The 20,089-nt window shown below is 33.7% G+C and overlaps 1 protein-coding gene across 37 annotated transcripts in view; it reads right to left on the reverse strand.

Annotated features, from left to right (window-relative positions):
* SOX6 (SRY-box transcription factor 6) overlaps positions 1-20,089 on the reverse strand; it is a 602,540-nt gene that overhangs the window by 323,581 nt on the left and 258,870 nt on the right. For all 37 annotated transcript variants that reach the window (XM_077114108.1, XM_077114106.1, XM_077114104.1 and 34 more), the window contains one exon: positions 13,071-13,278. In XM_077114108.1, the coding sequence (XP_076970223.1) occupies positions 13,071-13,278 (208 nt within the window). The remainder of the gene's footprint in view (positions 1-13,070; positions 13,279-20,089) is intronic.

A 20,089-nucleotide genomic window follows, 5' to 3' on the forward strand; every position in this document is an offset into this window, starting at 1 on the left:
CAATATTATTAAAGTCAAAGGTGCATTTACAATAGGTTTAATTGAATGTGAAAAAAAAGTAAAGACAAGAGAGGTCAAAGTAAAAATAATAAGTGTCATTCCAAATCATTTAACAATCTATTCACTCATTCATTCAATCAACAAATATTTATTAGGAGTCATATGTGCCAGTCATTAATGATACTGGGAATATAGCCACAAATAAGTTAAAGATGGTCTCTGTTCTCACTGACTTCATGTTTTAGTGGAGAAAGAAAGACAATAAATAAAACAAATGAAGAAGAGCATATCAGTTAATGAATAATGATTTGGTGAAAATAAAATAGAATACATGTTAAAAGAGTGATTGGGTCTATTTTAAATTTAAAGGTTAATTCTCTGAGAAGGCAATAATTAAGCTGGGATCTGGATGGTAAGAAGGAGTCAGTATCTAAGGGAAAGTCATTCTAGAAACAGGAAAAAGCAAGTTCAAAGGTCCTAAGGCATGTTGGAGGAAAAGAAAAGGAAAAGGAAAAAAAGCCAGTGAAGATGGAGTGACCTGAGAAAAGGGTAGAGTAATATAAAAATGATCCTTAGTATGAGTTATCTATTTGGATTTTAAATAATACATTTATTCCAAAAATAATAGGGATGGCCAGATACCAAATGCTCCAATGACAATATAGTGCTTAAAACCTCTGGAAATCAAATAATTCCATGAAGAAATGAGAAGGCCATAATTCTAATTGACTGAGGTTAAATCCTGAAGTAACTGAGTACACCTGTAGTGACAGAAAACTTTCTGCTATAGAGGTTTAAATGTTAAATTAAAATTATGGAGAAATAAAGTTAATGTAAAAGCTATTGTACATGAGTTTTATGACACTAATAATTATAAGCAAACAATATTAATTTATTGCTGTATTCTGTATTCCAAAATGGCATTATGTTATGTGATATCAATTATCATAAAAAAGACAGAAGGATACATTTGGCGACTTTGTATATTGATTACATTTTCTCTGTAGTCGCCCTCTTCCTGAAAACAGAGGGCTGGTATCTCTTAAACATGTTGCTTATACATTCATTCTTAAACTTTCAGACAACCACTTCCTGATCTATCATGCAACCAAAAAGTACAAGAGAAGAGGCATTTCTAAAGGATCTTCTAAAAAAAATAAAAGTGCCTAGGTAAGCTCATTTGCATTCTGGTAGAGTGAATGTAATCCCAATGAACACAGTTTGTTAGCCACTCTTTAAAAAACTGCCCTTTGACTATAGGTTGCTTTTATTCAAAAATCTTTAGCATGCTAATTCTGCTACTGTTGTTGCTGTTATTGCAAATAATTCATCAAGTCACATTTTTGTATTTATTCATTATGCCTTCATCTAGTATTTTCTAGTCATTGATTTGGATTTACTCACAATTCTTTACTGAGAGCAAAGGGAAATCCACAGGACTGTAAGCTCGGACTCCTAATGCAGTGAACTGATCTCTTTTCTATGACTTCATTGGGGGTATACTTGTCTTGTCTCTCAATGATATGTTACTCTTAAACCCAGCTATATTAACTTGGTTACACTTAAATTTCCAAGACACCACATAAGAAAGCTATGATAGATCTAAGTATCAGAGTTATTCAATATCAAATCAAAGCCTCATATTGCTAAAAAGGATCCTAAAGGTCATCTAGTTCAACTCTCCCATCATAGGCCTGAATCCCCTTTACAACCGCCCAAAGAGTAGAGCTTTACTTTTACCTTCATTTGGATCATAGCACTCTGTTAATACCACCCTCTGTTTATCAATCTCTCAAGCCATACATAGCACTTTATGGACTAATTTTCCACTGCTTTGTCTATAAGTACTTCACTGGACAATGACTTTTTCAAACATCAGAACTGGATGGCAGCTATTATTTTTATCTTCATAAAAAATCTAATGTCTGAAAGAAGAAATTAGGACTAGTAAAGGACAGTTTCAAGAGCAATGAAAGAAAATGAGTCATGAGATTGGTTCAGGTGACTTAGTTCATCTGAAAACAGTTTGAAAGATAAGTACTGATAGTTAACTCAAATTTGAATACAAATATTCTAAAAGAAAATCAAAATAACATAGAATCTTAGAATTTGGCCTTTAATACTTATCTAGATCAACCTCTTCATTTTAGAAAGTAAGCCAGCGCTTATACCAATCAATCAATCAATTAAGTAATTATTAGATACTACCAAGTAAGTTACCAGAGTCAGGACCAGGATGCATACCAAAACCAGGTGAATTTGTGAAAGGATTCTCAAATTAAACACTCTAAGGGCAGAGATGATGATTTCCATCTAACCAGCCAATTGCTTAGGTAGAAAATTTATATTTCATTATAAATATAGGACAGTTGAAGTAATCAACAGAGTTTGCTAGTTAATTTTGAATTTGAAGAGGTATTTAAGAAAATAATGATCTTAAAACTGATATAAAGATCAGGAATTACTCTAATTCAAAGATCACACACTGATCTGGACACATCAATAAAGGGAATAAAAAAATGTGTTTCCTAACAAACCTAGTAATCATAGTCCAGTGGGAGAATAACAATCCACTTGTGCTCATAGCTGAAAGAAAGGCTAAAGACATTCTATTAAGAAATAACAAAAGGAAAATTGCAGTGAAGTATTCATCAGAGACTCTGTAAGCTTCTGAAAACCTCAGTGATAAAAAGAAATCTGTATAGACATTTGGAAGAAGGTGGAACCAAAGTGTACAGACAGTTAAGTTTCAGGAATTACAATGTACATGTGCATATACACAAACACAGCAGCAGCAGCAGCAACCTCTTTGTGTAATGCTTGCCAATAGAGTTGAAAAAGAGTACAGATATTTATAACCAACAATTCCACTCCTGGGGATACACCCTAGAGAAGAAACTCATACAAATATGCATCAGGAGGCAGGTATATTATTTGCACTAGCAGAAATTGAAAATAGTCTAAATGTTCAGAAACAAAGTAAAAGGGGAATATACTGCTGTATAGCATTCCATGAAATAATGTATGGAATAGTATACAAAAGTGAAAGTGAGCTAAAACTATGCACACTAAAATTGATCTTAGAACATAAATTACAAGTGAGAAAAGCAATTCATAGACTCACAACATGAAACCATTTTCATAAAGTTCTAAAACAAACAAAGCTAAACAATATTTTGTTTAGGGAAGAATACAAAACATTTTTAACCAGAAAGGAAGATAATGATAAGCACAAAAATCAGACACTGGTTACCTCTAGGTAGGAGACAAAAAGATTTAACAGACAAAGGAAACATAGGTTAGACTCAACAGTATTAGTATTAATAATGTTTTTTATGTGGGTGGTGCCTTATAATATTAGATTGTATATATGTTTATATATATTCATCAACCATTACTTAATAAAGTAATATTTCTTTTTACTACTTCTTTTGCTCTTACTTTTTTCCTTCAATTTTCCTACTCATAAAAAATATATATCCTAATCCTTCTTGAGTATCCCAGAACATATCCTGAAAAAGTCAAGTTAACGAATTATCAAGGGAAAAATGCAAAACAATAATGACCCAGTGACTCTCTATAGTTCTAGAAACTGTCTGAGAATATAACATTTCATCACACCTTCAGAAAGCTGCATCCCTCTTTCTAAATAACTTAAAGTGCCAGGAAAGCACTTTCTTGCTTTCCAGGTCAGTTGGAGGAAAAAACAGAAATCATCTGTTATCAACATTCTTAGAGAGAGAGTATTAGGAAAAGAACTTTTAAACCTGAAGAGACAAGAATGGGCCAAGAAATATGAAGTATCCTTTCAAGGCAGAGACATAAAAAATGAAGAAAAGGATTCAATCAAATAGTATATTGTTGACACTGTAAATGGAAGTTGTAAAATAATGACTAATAGAAATGACCAAAAATTCTCCAAGATATCTGGGGTTCACAGGATTCTCAGAAGATTATATATTTTATAAAGTTATATGAAATGACCAGTTTCCAAAGAATTAGAATGCAAATATACTTAACACTGAAATACACTAAACATAACTCAACTGTTGATAATTCAAAAATGAGTAGTGCTAACTTCTCATTATGATTCCTAAATAGCATTGCACAATGCTTTCAGAAACTGTTTATTAAACTATCTTGTGCTAGATAAATATTTGCTATGAATATGACATAGATTCCTAAAACAAATGTGAGGACACAAATATCATTGGGAGGAAAGATCTATTTTAAAGAGAAGAAAAGAATGAATTTAAATGAAGTTGCATCAGTATTGTTCTGAATACCTGATAGCTTCTTCACCAAGATGAATGGACTTGGGGGACTTCAGCATTTAATGACTTAAAATTCCCAACTTATTTGAAATAATAACTGTGTGGGTTTTGTAATGAATATTTTATGGTTTCTTATGCAAAAAGCTAAAACCTTTCCAATTTCTTCCATGAATGAGAAATATAAAGAAAGCATTTGAATCTGGGATATTCTAAGTGTTTTATCAGTATAACCTTCAATGAAAACAGTGGTAAAAACCTAACATCTATAAATTTTGCCTTGAAAGATTATTTTGATACTCTAGCATGGCTTTTTCCCCTTTTTCTTTTTCTTTATTAGAGAGCTTCTGGGTTTACAGAACAATCATGCATAAAATCGCATATGCTTTTAATAGATTACTTTAACAGGACACATTGCTCTTAACTGGGTACTATCTAAAAGCGTCATCCCAGGTTTTACCAACCACTCTCACTGCCATCACATCCCACATATTTCTCTGCAGGGAAGATTGGCTTCCAATGCGGAAACCTTCGTATCAGCTTTTCCAAAAAGATGAAAGGAGAGTTAAACTGCATCACTCATCCAGAATACAAGAACCTCATTGCTGCCAAATACCAAATCCCCTAACATCAGAGGACATTTCCTATAATACTTTCTGTGATACAGGCTGAGATTCCTGTAATATTTCTCCTAAGAAAAAGTTTTTTCAAGCAATAATACAGCAATACTAGTTATAATAATAATAATAGTAATAATTACAGTTGTAGAAACTATATATATCACATCTTCATAAATCTGCAAGGTAAATATTATCCAGTCTTGCAGATAAAGAAACTAAAGCACCTTTGGCTTAAATAACTTGTCCAAGGTCACACAGATAAGAACTAGGGTTGTCTACATTTATCAAGCACTTACTGTGTGCCAGGCAATATCCTAAATGCTTTAGCTGCATTAACTAATTCTTCATCTTCATGATAATCTTATGAGGTTAAAACTGGAATTCTGCAGATCGGTAGTTTGCCCTATGTCACCCACCTGGTTAAGTGCTGAACTGAGATTCATATCCAGGCAGTCTAGCTCCAGAGCTCACATGCTTAATCAATATACAATACTGCCTCTATAAATGTTAGAACTTAGATTCAAATATAGATCTAGCTCACTCAAAAGCATATACTTTCAAAAATGAGTTTTCTTGTTGTTTAAACTATATCACATTCCTCCTTTATTACTACAAGAGCTATCAGATGAGGAATACACACCAACATATACGCTAACTAAATATACTTCACTGCAAATATATGTAGAAGTCCAAGTGGGTTGTGTAGAGATGTGAATAATGATAATAATTCATCAGATATACATAAACACATGCCCATCCTTTTGCTGAGAAACAGCTGCATAATCCATTGGAAAGCCTGTCCCATCAGCAATCCAAAGCTCAAATCCTCCTGCCCTTTCTGTACATGAAAAATAAAATGAATCCACATACCTTCATTATCATGATAACTTAAAGCTTTCGATTCCACCAGAAAAATCCTCTAATTTCTGGTCAGTGTGTATCCTATAGAACTATACCTAAAACCGGAACATTTTCCATTAAGTTTATGGCCACTATCAAAAAGAGCTCATTTATTCTAATAGTTTTACTTAGCTACAATTTTTGCCACTCCCTCCTGATCACAGTAATTTAATTATTACCTAAAGAGTAAGTCTAAAAAGAGCCAAACAGTAAGAAAGAATGTCTGTCTTTTTGAGAGACATTTTCCACTTTGTGAGAGAGTTGAGGGTTTTATCATTATATTCCTTTCCCTGCAATCTCAAATGACTCCAGGACCTGACCCAAAACAGTCCGCTTGGCCTAGGATCTTATACTTAGTAGTATGATATACAAGACATGATAGTGGCTGAAGCACTATTATTAAAGAGAGATTAAAACAGCTGTACATTATGCTGAAGCACTCACTCTTCCCTTTACAAACAGACGGTCCTGGATTACAAGCAGCACTTGACCATTTAAATCACGACAACAACCAGATTTAACCAGCTGGGCCATATTCTCCTAGGCAATGCCTGTTGACCTCCTCAGTCGCAGCTGCTCAAATGAAATTCTCATTAGACAACTTATTTTCAGAAGCCAAAGGACACTCTGATTAAATATATGTATTTAGATATAGAAGCCCTTTTTTAAAGTATTCATTTTCTGACAACTGTCGCTTATATTAGAACCCAGCTACACTGGCAACAGGATGGGTGATATGAGGATAATTAAAATTTATCATTTAATCACAGCAGAAAGATTTTTATTTTGGAAGCACTAACCTAGTAGATCTATTATGCAAAGTCTTTATGCTTTTTCAACATATCAGCAATATCAAGTGTTTTAAAGGTAGGTTTTGATATTCACTTATTTGCTCCATCTATCCGTCTGTCCATCTATCTATCTATCTTTACATATATATTTATCCATCCATTCAGCCATCTATCTATGACACTAAATCAAGGTTAAATTTACTACAAAACAGAAATTTTTACTATTTTCCCACAAGCCTTCAGACAAAACACCTTTGTTTATCAGCATTTCTGCAATCGGGTCAAATCATTGCTCTGGGAAGGGCATCTCTAGATGTAAAGGCAGATTAAACGCTGGACAGTAAATTGGTTGATCAAAGAATCTCCCCATCAGAGAACAACCTTCCTATTACTAAGCGGAGAGTTTTTGTTTTATTATGTATATATTGTTTTAAAATGTACGATAATAAACTTTTTATACTTCAACCCTTGTATCTGAGAGGAAATAAGGAGGATAAAGAGTCTCTCTGATAGAGTCAAAACACTCTCTAGGACAAGAATGATTCAGGAAAGGTCATCATCTATTGTGTCAACCACACAGGCTTGTCAATCAGCTAATCATGTGTTATGAACAATAAACCAGGAGGTAGTAAGGTAGAAACAAATAATATATTTGAAGGATCTTATATGTCCCCTTAATCTTTTCTATAATCTTTTCTGTTCTCATACTCTACTATTCTGTTCTGTTGCTCCAAGTCGGCAATTAAAATTAGGATGCAGACTCAGGACATCAAACTCAGAACTCTGAAACATATATCCTCATTTTTCTCATCTCAAAAAATATGCCATTTCTTTTATTAGCATTATTATAATTATCAATCGTATTACCACTCTCCTATTTACCCAGATTTTAAAAACTCTAACCTAACTTTTAACTTTTCCTCTCTCTTGGTCTCCACACTTAAATATCAAGCCCTAACAATTCTATTTCCTAATATTTCCATACATATATATGGAAATATATATAATATCATATTCCATTCTTTTATATAAACCTTCCCCTTCCCTTTTGCATTTCTGCTACTTTAGTTCAGGCCCTCATTATCTCTATTCTGAAACTATTTCTTTAATGTCTCTCCTGCTTCCATCCATCTTACACAGTGCTGCCAGATTAACTTTCCTGAAGGAAAACACTAACGCATCATTTTATTGCAATAAAAAAGTCAATGGTTCCTCTGTCACTTTCAATATAAAGTTTAAACACCTTAACCTAGAATTAAAGATTTACATGATCTGAGCAATGCCTATACTTTTAGTCTTATATCCCCTATATATTTTAACATACTCTTAAGTCAGAGCCTGAACTGTTATTTGAAAGCTCTCTGCCTATTTCTTCTCATTGTATTGCCCCTCCCCTCCATTTTGTTCCTGGAGGAACTGAATGTGGAGATATGAATGGACATTTGCACACTGGTGTTTATGGCGGCACTGTTCCTGATCCCACAATGAATGAAGGTCGCCTAAGAGTAAGATTGAGGAATGGAAGGGGGAACTACGGCGTCTACATAACAATGAACCATTGAACAGCCACAAGAAAGAATGAAGTTGTGCTGCATGAATTAGGTGAATGACCCTTAAGAGCTAAATGTTGAATGAAATGTCAGGAAAAAAAGACAAATATTATCATGCTTCAATCATATGGACTAATTATAATATAACAATTCAGTGGACTGAAGTCAAGAACATGGATTATCAGATTGGGGCTTATTGTAAAGGGTCCTAGATTGTAAGCTCTTACAGCAGTCACATATATTCATGAGGTGAAACTATTAATTCTAAATTCTGAGATACTGAGCTGTTTGTATATAACATAGTCTTTCCCAGAAACTTTGAGTACTTATGTAACACCAGAGACTCAGAGTTGGAGCTCTGAAGCTATCACAGTGAGAAGTACCCCATACAAAACTGTTTAAAAAGTTGAAAAAGGGATCAGACTTCAACTAGAGATATGAATGAAGCTGATATGGATAGGACTAAGGTATACTAGAAGACTGAGTAAAGTATGATATTGTCCATATTTTAAAACCTCTACTTCTTGGTGAGACTAAAGGGTAAGACATTTATTTGGAACAAAATTTATATTTTGGGTAGTGCATTTTCTAATTTAATTTTTATGGTCAGTTTAGTTGAACACCATAAGTACATGGAATCTTGAATAGGGAGTGAGATTTTCTTGGTTTGTCCAGGTTAGTATGATGCCCCAATAAATCCCAGAGTGATTTGGGCAGTGAATAAAGAAATATTCGCAGGATCCTCTTTGGGGAATAGGGAGAAGTGGGGAGGTGTTCAACTTCCCATTTGGAGAATTTCTGATATTCTCTCAAGAAGTGGAGACAACCAAATCAATAGGCCAAGCCTCGATCTTGGGGTTCACCCCTATGAAATGTATTCCTGCAAAGGACAGGCTAAACCTAATTAAAATTATGCCTAAGAGTCACCCACAAGGAACCTCTTTTGATGCTCAGATGTGGCCTTGCTCTCTAAGCCAACTCAGCATGTGAATTCACTGCCTTTCCTCCTAGGTGGGACATGACTCCCAGGGGTGTAAATCTCCCTGGCAACGTGGGACAGAAAGCCTGGGATAAGACAGAGCCCAGCATCAAGAGATTGAGAAAAGCTTTTTGACCAAAAGGGGGAAGAGAGAAATTAGAAAAAATAAAGTTTCAGTGGCTGAGAGATTTCAGAGTTAAGAGGTTATCCTGGAGGTTATTCTTATGCATTACATAGATATCCCTTTTTAGTTTATGGTGTATTAGAGTGATTAGAAGGAAATGCCTGAAACTGTTGAGCTGTGTTTCAATAGCCTAGATTCTTGAAGATGATTGTATAAAGATATAATGTTTACAATGTGACTTTGATTTTGAGAACCTTGTGTCTGATGCTCCTTATATCCAGGGTATGGACAAATGAGTAAAAAATATGGATACAAATAAATAAATAATAGTGGGGGGAAAGAGTAAAATAAATTGGGTAGATGGAAACACTAGTGGTCAATGAGAGGAGTAAGGTGTATGGTATGTATCAACTTCTTCTTTTTCCTTTTTATTTCTCTTTCTGGAATGATACAAATGGTCTATTTTGCATGGTGATGAATAAACAACTATGTAATGATATTGTGAGCCACTGATTGTGTAGAAAGTATGTGTGTGAATATTTTTCTCAATAAAAAAATTAAAAATCAATGATAATATTAGGTCTTCCATTAGCTCTTATTATTAAATGTATTAGTAAAGTCTTACATTCTACCTCATTCAAATTTTTTTAAATTATTAATATAATAAATTCATTATTTCTGTAATTTCACATATTTTGCTATAGGCATTTACAATCATTCTAAGAAAAGGTGGTTAGGTTTCATAAGACTAGCAGAGGGATCCACACCCAAAAAAAAAAAAAGTTAAGAAGTTAGAAATCCCTGAGTTCTAATACAGTATCTTGCACTTAGGAAAAACTTGTTACAGTGCTATGTAGTTCTTGACTATGAATATAAAAGATACACAGAACACTACATGAACTACAGAGTGCTGTTCATAAAAATGCATAATCGTGGCTTTAAAAGAGACTAATTCTTTGTCCTTTAAATAGCCCTATTAAAATGACAATTGAAAATCCTATAACACCTCCAAGGACACACAATTTATTCTTTTCCAAAGCAGTTTAATCTATACATGTACAGCTCTGACTGTTAGGTAGTTGGTCTTGACATAAAACATTACCTGGTTCTCTGTAACTTCTTACTGATGTGTCACTCTACTTCCAGGAAGCTATCCAGCCCATTCCTCCTCCACATGACTTTAATCTTTGAAGACGACCATGACATAATCCTTGATTTCCTTTACTCTAGGGATAATATTACTAGTTCTTTCAACCATTCCTCTTATTATTATATCATTTTGCATCTGTCATTATGCCAATTGTTTGCCTCTGAATACAACCCAATGCTTCTGAGTCTCTCAAAATGTGGTAATTCTGAACTCAACACCATACTTCCGAACATTCTATCAAGCAAAGAGTTTAATGGAATTACACTTCTTAAATGCTTACACAGTACTTCCAATAATGTTGGCTGTGATAACACTGACATTTTTCTGGCAATATTCACCATGCTGACCCCACCAAGAAATCTGTCACCTAAAATGCATAAGCTTTTTACCCATTCATGTGGCTTATTTTTTAATTTCCTCCAGAAATTAGTTGTTCAACTGGGGGTTTTAGTCATAACCTCTAGACTTGACAGTAAGGTCTTTTTTATTTTATCTTGATGGGTTGGTTTTAAGTCATATTTTCAGCTTGTCAAATCTTTTGGCTTTGTTTCTTTCATACATTATATTCATATGCCTCCTAGATCTGTGAGATCTGTAAATTTAATAAGCTTCTTTCTATCACTTCATATCTGTACTTACTATACTATATACATTAGAATACATTAAAACCTTATTTTCTGTTGTCTAAAATACATGTACGGCAGGAAACAAAGTTCTGTAAGGGAGAGAAAAAGCATTCTTTGCCAGCTGGAATATAATAATAAAGGACTTTTAAATGAGTGGTTTCATCTTTTAAGTACTCTCTTGTATCAAATCAGCTATAAAACACAGTATGATGAAGAAGAATAGAAAACTAACCATTATTTACAGGGGAACAATGATTTCACATTCTCTGATAGTCCAGAAAAAAATCAGAAATTATTTTCTTTATGTTTATATTACAGAGCTTTCTAAACTATTTTGAAAACCACATCCCTATAGTAATAAAATCACCTTTTTGGTGAATCACAATTAAAACCAACCGAGCAATCTCACTTATTCAGAGATCATTGATCTAGCAGCTTCAATTATTCTAGAACATATCCTAGAACCAGGAGAACAGTCTCTGAACAGCCAGAAGTGTCAGCATGAAATCCACGCACTAAAGATCATGGATGATACCTTTAACAGAATCTCTAAGCAACTTGCCCCAAACATATTTGTTCATAATTTAAATATAGTCCAGAATGTCATTTCATCTAATTTCATAATGATTATATGACTGGATTGAGAAAATTAGGAAGTATTCACAACTCAGCAAGAACAGTCTGCAACCCAATATTGAAGGAAAAATCAGCACACCTATATACGCACAACACACCAAAAAAAGAAAAACATATACATAGCATTCACAAGAACTACAAAGTTTAGTAATTGCAGGGAAATAACCATAAAACCAAACAGTCCTAATCATCTTATTGACATCATTATATTAAATAGGAACATTATAATAAAACATAGTAAAATAATAGGACCATCATTATAACACCTCAAATTTATATAGTTTTATAGTTCATAAGAGACTTTCATATTTATTATTATTATAGTTAATTCTCAAAGAGTATGAGTTGTCAAGTCAGGTGTCACTACCACACCACTTTTAAATTTTGTAGTTCAGTGAGGCTGAAGAGCTTACCCAGAGTCACAAAGATATTAGACAGGAATTGGAGTTCCTAGTCTACCACATCATGACCCTGAGTCTTAAAAACAAAAGTTTACATTTTGTGCTGTATAAACTGGTTATTAAGACAGGAAAGCATGTAATACATTTTAAAATGACTTCCACAAAATAATAATTTGAAACTTTTAATCTTTTGAGCCTTTAAAAGAATAAAATTAAGTTACATGAAAAAAATCCCCCTATATCATATCTTCATATCCCTACAGTACGAAAAGGTCTAAATGTAACCTACAATGCTAGCAAAAATCCAGAGCCATTAATTACCCTACATTTTAAGATCTAAAATAGAAACATTAAAAAGAACTTATGTAGCATAGAAGTCACGTAGACTTAATATGTTTAGTTTTAAATATTATTGACAAGTCATCTTTAGTCTTTGTTTTTTTTAGTACCAAAGTGAACCTGAGTGTACTCTAAGGGAAAGAGTAGAAAATGTAGATGAAGGATGCTGCAATAGATGTCACATATTAAAGCACTTCTCCTTGAACATTTTTGGCCTTAACAATATAGGAAACTTTCAATTCTACAATGTTTAAAGATAACATAATAATAATATTTATAAAAAAATGAGTAAAAATGAATTATAATTCTTTTTGGCTTTTAAACAGCTGTTATGCTCATAACAAAACATTATCCACTAAAAGGAAGTAATAATAAATTTAAAATAAAGTTGCAGCTGAGAAAATTCCCACACTACCTTTTTTCAGTGTGAGGTTCACAGTTTAAAACCTTGATTTGTTATCTTAAGAACCAAATAAAATGCACAAAGTTTTAGAAAAACAAAGCTATCAGCATAACACTCCTGATGGAGCACAATTTGTCATCACCATGGTAACTTCTGAGCAACTTTTTCCTAGTTAGCATCAATTATGCATTGGCACTTGAAATCCCACTTATTTGATTTTTTTTTAACTCTTGGAACTTTTGGAAGAAAAAAAAGCCCAACAGTTGGAGGCCACACATACCCTCTTGTTCAGTCCGAGTCATCTCCTCAAGCTTCTTCTGTTTCAGTGTATCCACCACATCAGCAAGGCTCCCTTTGCGGCGTTCTGGGGTTCCAAAAGTAACACTGGTCATTATCTCGCGGTCCCGACTCCCTTCGTCAGGCTTATGTGGTGAGGTAGAGGTATTTCGGAAGGAATATAGGGAACATAACTTATTATTCTCTGACTCCTGGAAAAACAAAATAAAATAAAATAATTAGAACATAAGAAAAATCACAAACTCAGAATGACAGCATATGACGTTAAGTAGGACAAATAAATTATATTAACTACCTCTGCTTAAACAACACTAAACATTAAAGAATCACTCATCAAAGAAACTACCTGAAGTGGAAGATGTTTACTTTTTGTGTTTATCTTTTGAAGCTATAAAACAGCCTTAATTGGGACATTTTCATGGCCCAAAAAGTTAATTTTAAAATAGACACTTCAACTTCTCACTCATTTACACCCTCCATTTAAAATAGATCAGACTGGATGAATAATTATTAGGATTGGCAAAGTTTTTCTTTTAATAGGGCACTTCTATTAGTTATGACCTTTCCACAGCCTAAAAAAAAAAATATGTAGATTACAAAAATATAATCTTTTACATTTAGAACTAGTAGTTTATTTAGCTTCATTGTTCTATATTAATTGTTCACCCAATAAATAAATAAAATATCTAAATAAGTGGCAGAAAGTTAGGCAACTTGAATAATTTTGTTTACCGGGGTTGAGATAGAATGTGTTTTCCCAGCTATAAAACTGTCCAAAATTACAGCAAAATTACAAATTCCCATTCCTTACCCTTACCACTGATACTTCCACACATACTTTTCATGTGACATTTAAAAACATTTTTTCCAAAAGGACAAATTTATTACCGAAACATTTGTACAAGAATTACTTCATAGTACAGAGGAATTAGCTAACTGATAAGAGGGTTAGATCCTTCAGCTAAGGATGAAAATCAAATCTTAGATTGAAAATAGCAGACACTTAACAGTTTATAGAAAGATGTTTGTACATCAGAACTGAGGGTTGGAAGCAAGTGTTACTTGGCCATAGTCATTCTGTAGTCTTGTATTCTCCTTACCTGTGTATAAGGGTTCTCTCTCCCTATAAAAGATTTGTAAAGTAAAGCACGTAGTCTTTCGTGATTCTCAACAAAAAGCTTGAAAATTCCAATCGCTCCTATATCCCTTTCCTTTGCCACAAAGAAAAGAAATCCAGGAAGTTTCATGAACTAAAAGTGAAGCATGAGGCAAAATATACAGATCTAAAAACTGGTAGGAAAGGGGGAGAAAAGGAAAATAGAGTCTAGAGAATAAGTTTCACATATATTAAATGAGAATAATTGTATGCAGTAAATGCTAGGTATATGGGTACCATTGTCATTTATATGAGGTAGGAATAAAATTTATTTGTGGGGTTATTGGGAGTCTATAATGAGATAATATTTGTAAAGCAACTGGGCACAGTGCTGAGCTCACAGAAGGTGGTGTTTAAAAAGTGGTTAGTACTATTACTCCAAAGGAAAGAGCAGATCTATGAATGGAGGCTAAGGAGGTTTTTCTTCCTTCTGCACCTCAGGAATTTATGATGTAAAATTTTTGATATAGGTCTTGAACTAAATTAAATATTTTGAATTCTATGAATACACCAAAATCCATTGAAATGTATACATTAAATGTGTAAATTAGTGGTATGTATACTATATCTCAAGAGAACAGTTGAAAGATAAGGTGAACCAAATCCTAACCTTTTCCACAGTCCCATAACTCATACAGAGCAGACATTCAATACATTCCTACTGAAATTTGACCTATGCTTTTTTAATCAATAAACATCATTTGAATCAATCATGCTCCAGTCATTTGATTTCAAAAGCAAACTATCCTCCCATTGCAGCCTATAAATACTAAAAAAAAAACAAAACATGACACAATCAAAGGAGTTAAAGACCAGGTCAAAACAGCAGTTGTGTGGAAGTGATTACCTACAAATGATTCACCATTGGCCAGAAGGAGGATTTCCCAATCACTCCCAAACTGAAATTGAAAGATAGGAGGAATGGGTCTCCAGCCTGAGTAACAATTTCACATTGTCCTCAGAGCCCTACACATGTAGGCTCCATACATTAACATTTGTTACCTCTTAGGACTAATTTAAAGTAGTCTTATTTACTCATTGTCATTCACTTGTTAGATCATGTTCCTTGATTTTTAGTCCTGGGAACACGTGGTCACCGCTCCAAAGATGCATGTCCTTGTGAGATCCAGTTAAAAACTAGACCATTATTTCTAACCTAACCTCGCTAGTCAGACTGTGTCACTGTATTACATTCCACTTAATAGACTTAAGTCAAGGGGACAGGAATTAGATTGTCTTTTTATATGATGGGGTGCAAAGTATCTGTAGACATGTTTAAAACCACCATATAGCTAAATGTCAAAAGTCTGAAAGCTCACATTTCACACAAGTAAGACAACCATAATTAATTCAGTAAATAACATTCTAGAACTTCTTTCCTCTAAACTACATCTGTACTCACTCAGCTGTTATTAGCAAACCTGTTCATACCCCTACCTCCCGACCCATACCATATAGGTATAGTGACAAAAATCTTGGCTTTTCTAGGACAGTTCTTTATTGATTCCTTTCAATAAAGGAAGTCTAATGCATAATAAACAAATGTGCTATGCCTTGCAAAATTACATAATCTCTGAGCCTTGATTGTCACATTAGTAAAATGGGAAGTATAATGATATTCTCAAATAGTTGCTATGAGAAATGAATAATATAGAGAGCCTTGGCATATATACTATGCCAAGTACATAATAGCTATTTCATAAATGATAGCTACTTTTATTACTTTGTTCAAATGTACTTTGGTCAATTGGCCTTTGTTTCAATTTTTGGTTCTAAGAATACAATGATGACAATCAATGGCATGTTCTTTAGGTTTTTTTTTCTTTGCATGGGCAGGCTCTGGGAATCAAACCCAGGTCTCCGGCATGGCAGGTGAGAACTCTGCCACTGAGCCACCGTTGCCCATCCTTTAGGTTTTTAATTATACTCTTTCATCTAAGTGGAATGATAAATGAAGCTACATAACTCTCTTCCTTATCAATCCTCTAAAATCACTTCCTTTATGAAGTCATCTCAAACTAATTCCACAGAACTCTGCTCCCTTACAAAGCTCCAGTACATTATCATTTGTAATCAGTTTTTTTTTCTAAGGAAACCATCAATTCCCACTTATCTCATCTACATATGGATTATCTCCACTCTGCCCTACAGCAGTTACAGGTCATCATTACTCTGATTCAGCTAAGTTGCCAACTGCACCTAGACCAGGATGGTGAAGGGACAGTCATAAGATAAGCACAGGAAATCAGTGATATGGGGTTGCAAAAGTCAGATAAAATGTCAGGAATTAAGAGAAACAGAAAACAAAGGTCATGAATCGAAGCTTGTCCTACATAATGAAAGTGGAAGGCATTGCAGTTGGAAGAAATGACCAGGAAATGGCTCCTCTAAGTATCTGCATGAATCCACTTCTCTAACTGCTGCCCAATCTAATTGCAGGAGCAGAATATTATCCTTTCTTACTTTTTCCTACACTCCTTAGGAAGACTGAATACAAGGTAATTGTTCATATTGCTTTGTATGTTGTAAGTTTTATTTTGCTTTGTTTTCCATTTTAAATGTACTGCCTCTCTCATTATACCATAGCTCTAAAGATGGGCTCAAATCTTAAATCATACAGAGTTTCTATTTGGGGTGATGGAAAAAGTTTGGTAATGGATGGTGGTGATTGTGGCACAACATTGTGAATATAAATAACAGCACTGAATTACACATTTGAAAGTAGTTAAGAGGGGAAATGTTAGTTTATATATATGTTACTAGAATAAAAATTTTAAAAAAAACAACATAAAAAGACCATACAACACAAACAGGGAACCCTAAGGTAAACCAGGGACTATAATTAATAGTACAATTCTAAAAATACTCTTTCTTTAATTATAACAAATCTACCCTACTAACATAAGGTATTGATAATGGAGCGGTATAGGGACCTCTATATTTTATGCATGATTTTTCTGTAAAACCACAACCTCTCTAAAAAAAATAAAAGCTCATTTAACTGATTCTTTCAGTTAAGTTGAACTTTGTATGCCTTCTATAAAACAATGAGACTACTGCCCACTGCTCGGTTAATGCTGATTAGTAGTCTCCTCTTTGGCATGCCTAAAACCATCTATTACCCATCAACTGAATTATATGATTATCAATAATTAGTTATGTTTGCTCTCAATCTCACTTATGCTATTTTTATTCATTATTGATATTACTTACTTTAATTAATTTAATATTACAAAGCCAGTGAAATACACATGTGAAAACAGTTTTCTGTGAAGGTTATTAAGCTGAATGCAGTCAGACTACCCTGGCTGTCAGCAAAAGGAGTTGCATTACCTGTAGAATTTTTATTAACAGCTTTATTGAGGTATAATTTACAAACCATAAATCCATCCATCTTAAGTGTACAAGTCAATGATTTTTAATACATTCACAAGTTGTGCAACCATCACCACAATCTAATTATAGAAATTCCAACTTTAAAAAATAACTTCATGCTCATTTACAGTCACTTCCCATTCCCACTCCCAGCCCTACCCGATCACTAATCTATATTCTTTCTGTCTCTACAGATTTGCTTTTTCTGGATATTTCATATAAATGGAACCATACAATAAGTGTCCTTTAGTGTCTAGTTTCTTTCATCAAACATAAAGTTTTTGAGGTTCATATATGTTATAAGCATTTATCAGTATTTCATTTACTAATTCTTCTTTCTTGCCCAATAATGTAAAAATATATGGATACCACATTTTGTTTTTCCATTCACCCGTTGATGGACATTTGGATCATTTCCTTTTTTTTTTTTTGGCTATTGTAAACAATGCTGCTGTGAACATTTGCATTCAAATCTTTTCATGGGCATGTTTTCTCCTGAATAGATACTTAGGAGTGGGATTGTATAATAACTCTTATGTTTCACATTTTGGGAAAGTGTCAAATTATTTTCCCATTGGCTATCCTACTTTATAGTCCTATCAGCAATGAATGAGGGGTCCAATTTCTCCACATCTTCATCAATACTTGACATTGCATGTCTTTTTTATTATAATCACTCTAGTGAATGTGAAGTAGTATCTTATTGTGGTTTTGTTTTACATTTCCTTAATTACTAATGATGCAGGGCATCTTTTCATATGCTTAAAGGTTATTTACATATCTTGGAGACCTAGCTCCAAAATATTCGTTTGTCTTGGCCATTAGCATTTTCTTGAAAAAAAAGTGCCTATTCAAATCCTTTGTTGATTTTTAATTATTGAGTTATAAGAGTTCTTTATATATTCAATATAAGTCTCTTATTGTATAAATTATTTGTAAATATTTTCTCCCAGTCTGTGGGTTGTCTTTTCATTTTCCTGGTGGTATCCTCTTAACCCACAAAAATTTTAATTTTGATTAAGCCTAATGCATCGATTTTTTCTTTTATTACTTGAGCTTTTGGCAACGTATCTAAGAAAGCACTTTCTAACCCAAAGCCACAAATATTTACCCTTATGTTTTCTCTAAGAGTTCTGTAATTTTACCCCCCACATTTAAGACTATATCAATTTTGGGTTCATTTTTATATACAGTGTGAGGTAGGGGTCCAAATTAATTGTTTATCCAAGTATATCCAATTGTCCTAACACCATTTGTTACAAAGATGACTTCATTCCCACTGAATTCCCTTGTCACTTTTCTGGAAAATCATTTTACTATAAATATAAGGGTTTGTTTGCGGGTAATCAATTCTATTGTCTATAGAAAATTTTAAAATAATAATAAAACTGGGTGCAAGAGAAAAAGCAGCATCTAACACAAAATAACTGGCCCAACAAAGCAAGGTCTCAATGTTGTTAGAAGTCAGCCTGGAGCTCAAAGCCGGGCCATTTTATTCATCAATTGTACACAAACAATCTCAAAAACATCATCTTTGATGGTTAGGTTCATGTGTCAACTTGACAAGGTGACGTTGCCCAGTAAAGCAAGCACTCGCCTGTTACTGCAAGGCATTTTGTGGTTGGTTAATAAACTGGAAGGCTAATTTATTAAATCCTCAGTCAACTGCATCTATTGCTGATTGCATCTACAATCAACCAAGGAGATTTTTTCCACAATGAGAGAATCATATCAACCAGATTTAATCCAATCATTTGAAGTCTTTTAAGGGAGCAATGATGATTTCAGCAGTCAGAAGAGAGAACTTTTGTCTCTACTTCAGCCATCCAGCCTCTCTTGTGCAATTCATCTAAACCTTCATCATTGTTGCCAGCCCACAGCCTGTCCTACAGAATTTGGACTTGTGCATTCCCACAGTTGCACAAGACACTTTTATAAAACCTTATACTTATAGATATCTCCTGTTGGTTCTGTTTCCCTAATGTCACTCTGAGACCATAAAAACCTGAGACAAAATTAGGTCACTTCATAATTTTGTCTAAGCAGAGACAAAAATGAGGTCACTGTGGAATTTACAAAATACCAAGCATCCCCTTCACTAATCTACCATGAGCAACAGTTACATCTTTACCAATTACATCCTTATTCTTGCTCTACTCTACCCTCTATCATTGAATCATTTCTGCTTCCTGGCAGCTACCAATCTATAGCAAACCTCTGCTTCCTTAGCCCTACCCAACAACACCCAAGCCAACCCCAAATCCTAAAATAAGTTCTTTGTAACACCCTCTCTTATAGGGACACTCCATATTTCCCTATGATGTGAATAAATAACAATTTCAATTTTTTGGTGTGTTCCTGGTTGGCTTTGGCTGGAGGAAATTGACGGAGTGACATATTATCTGCAAACGAATTAAAAACAAGAATCAAACAAATCAAAATTTGGTTATATTTTGTTTTGTCTTAAATCA

Source organism: Tamandua tetradactyla, chromosome 8, assembly GCF_023851605.1.
Source record: "Tamandua tetradactyla isolate mTamTet1 chromosome 8, mTamTet1.pri, whole genome shotgun sequence".
Lineage (NCBI taxonomy): Eukaryota > Metazoa > Chordata > Mammalia > Pilosa > Myrmecophagidae > Tamandua > Tamandua tetradactyla.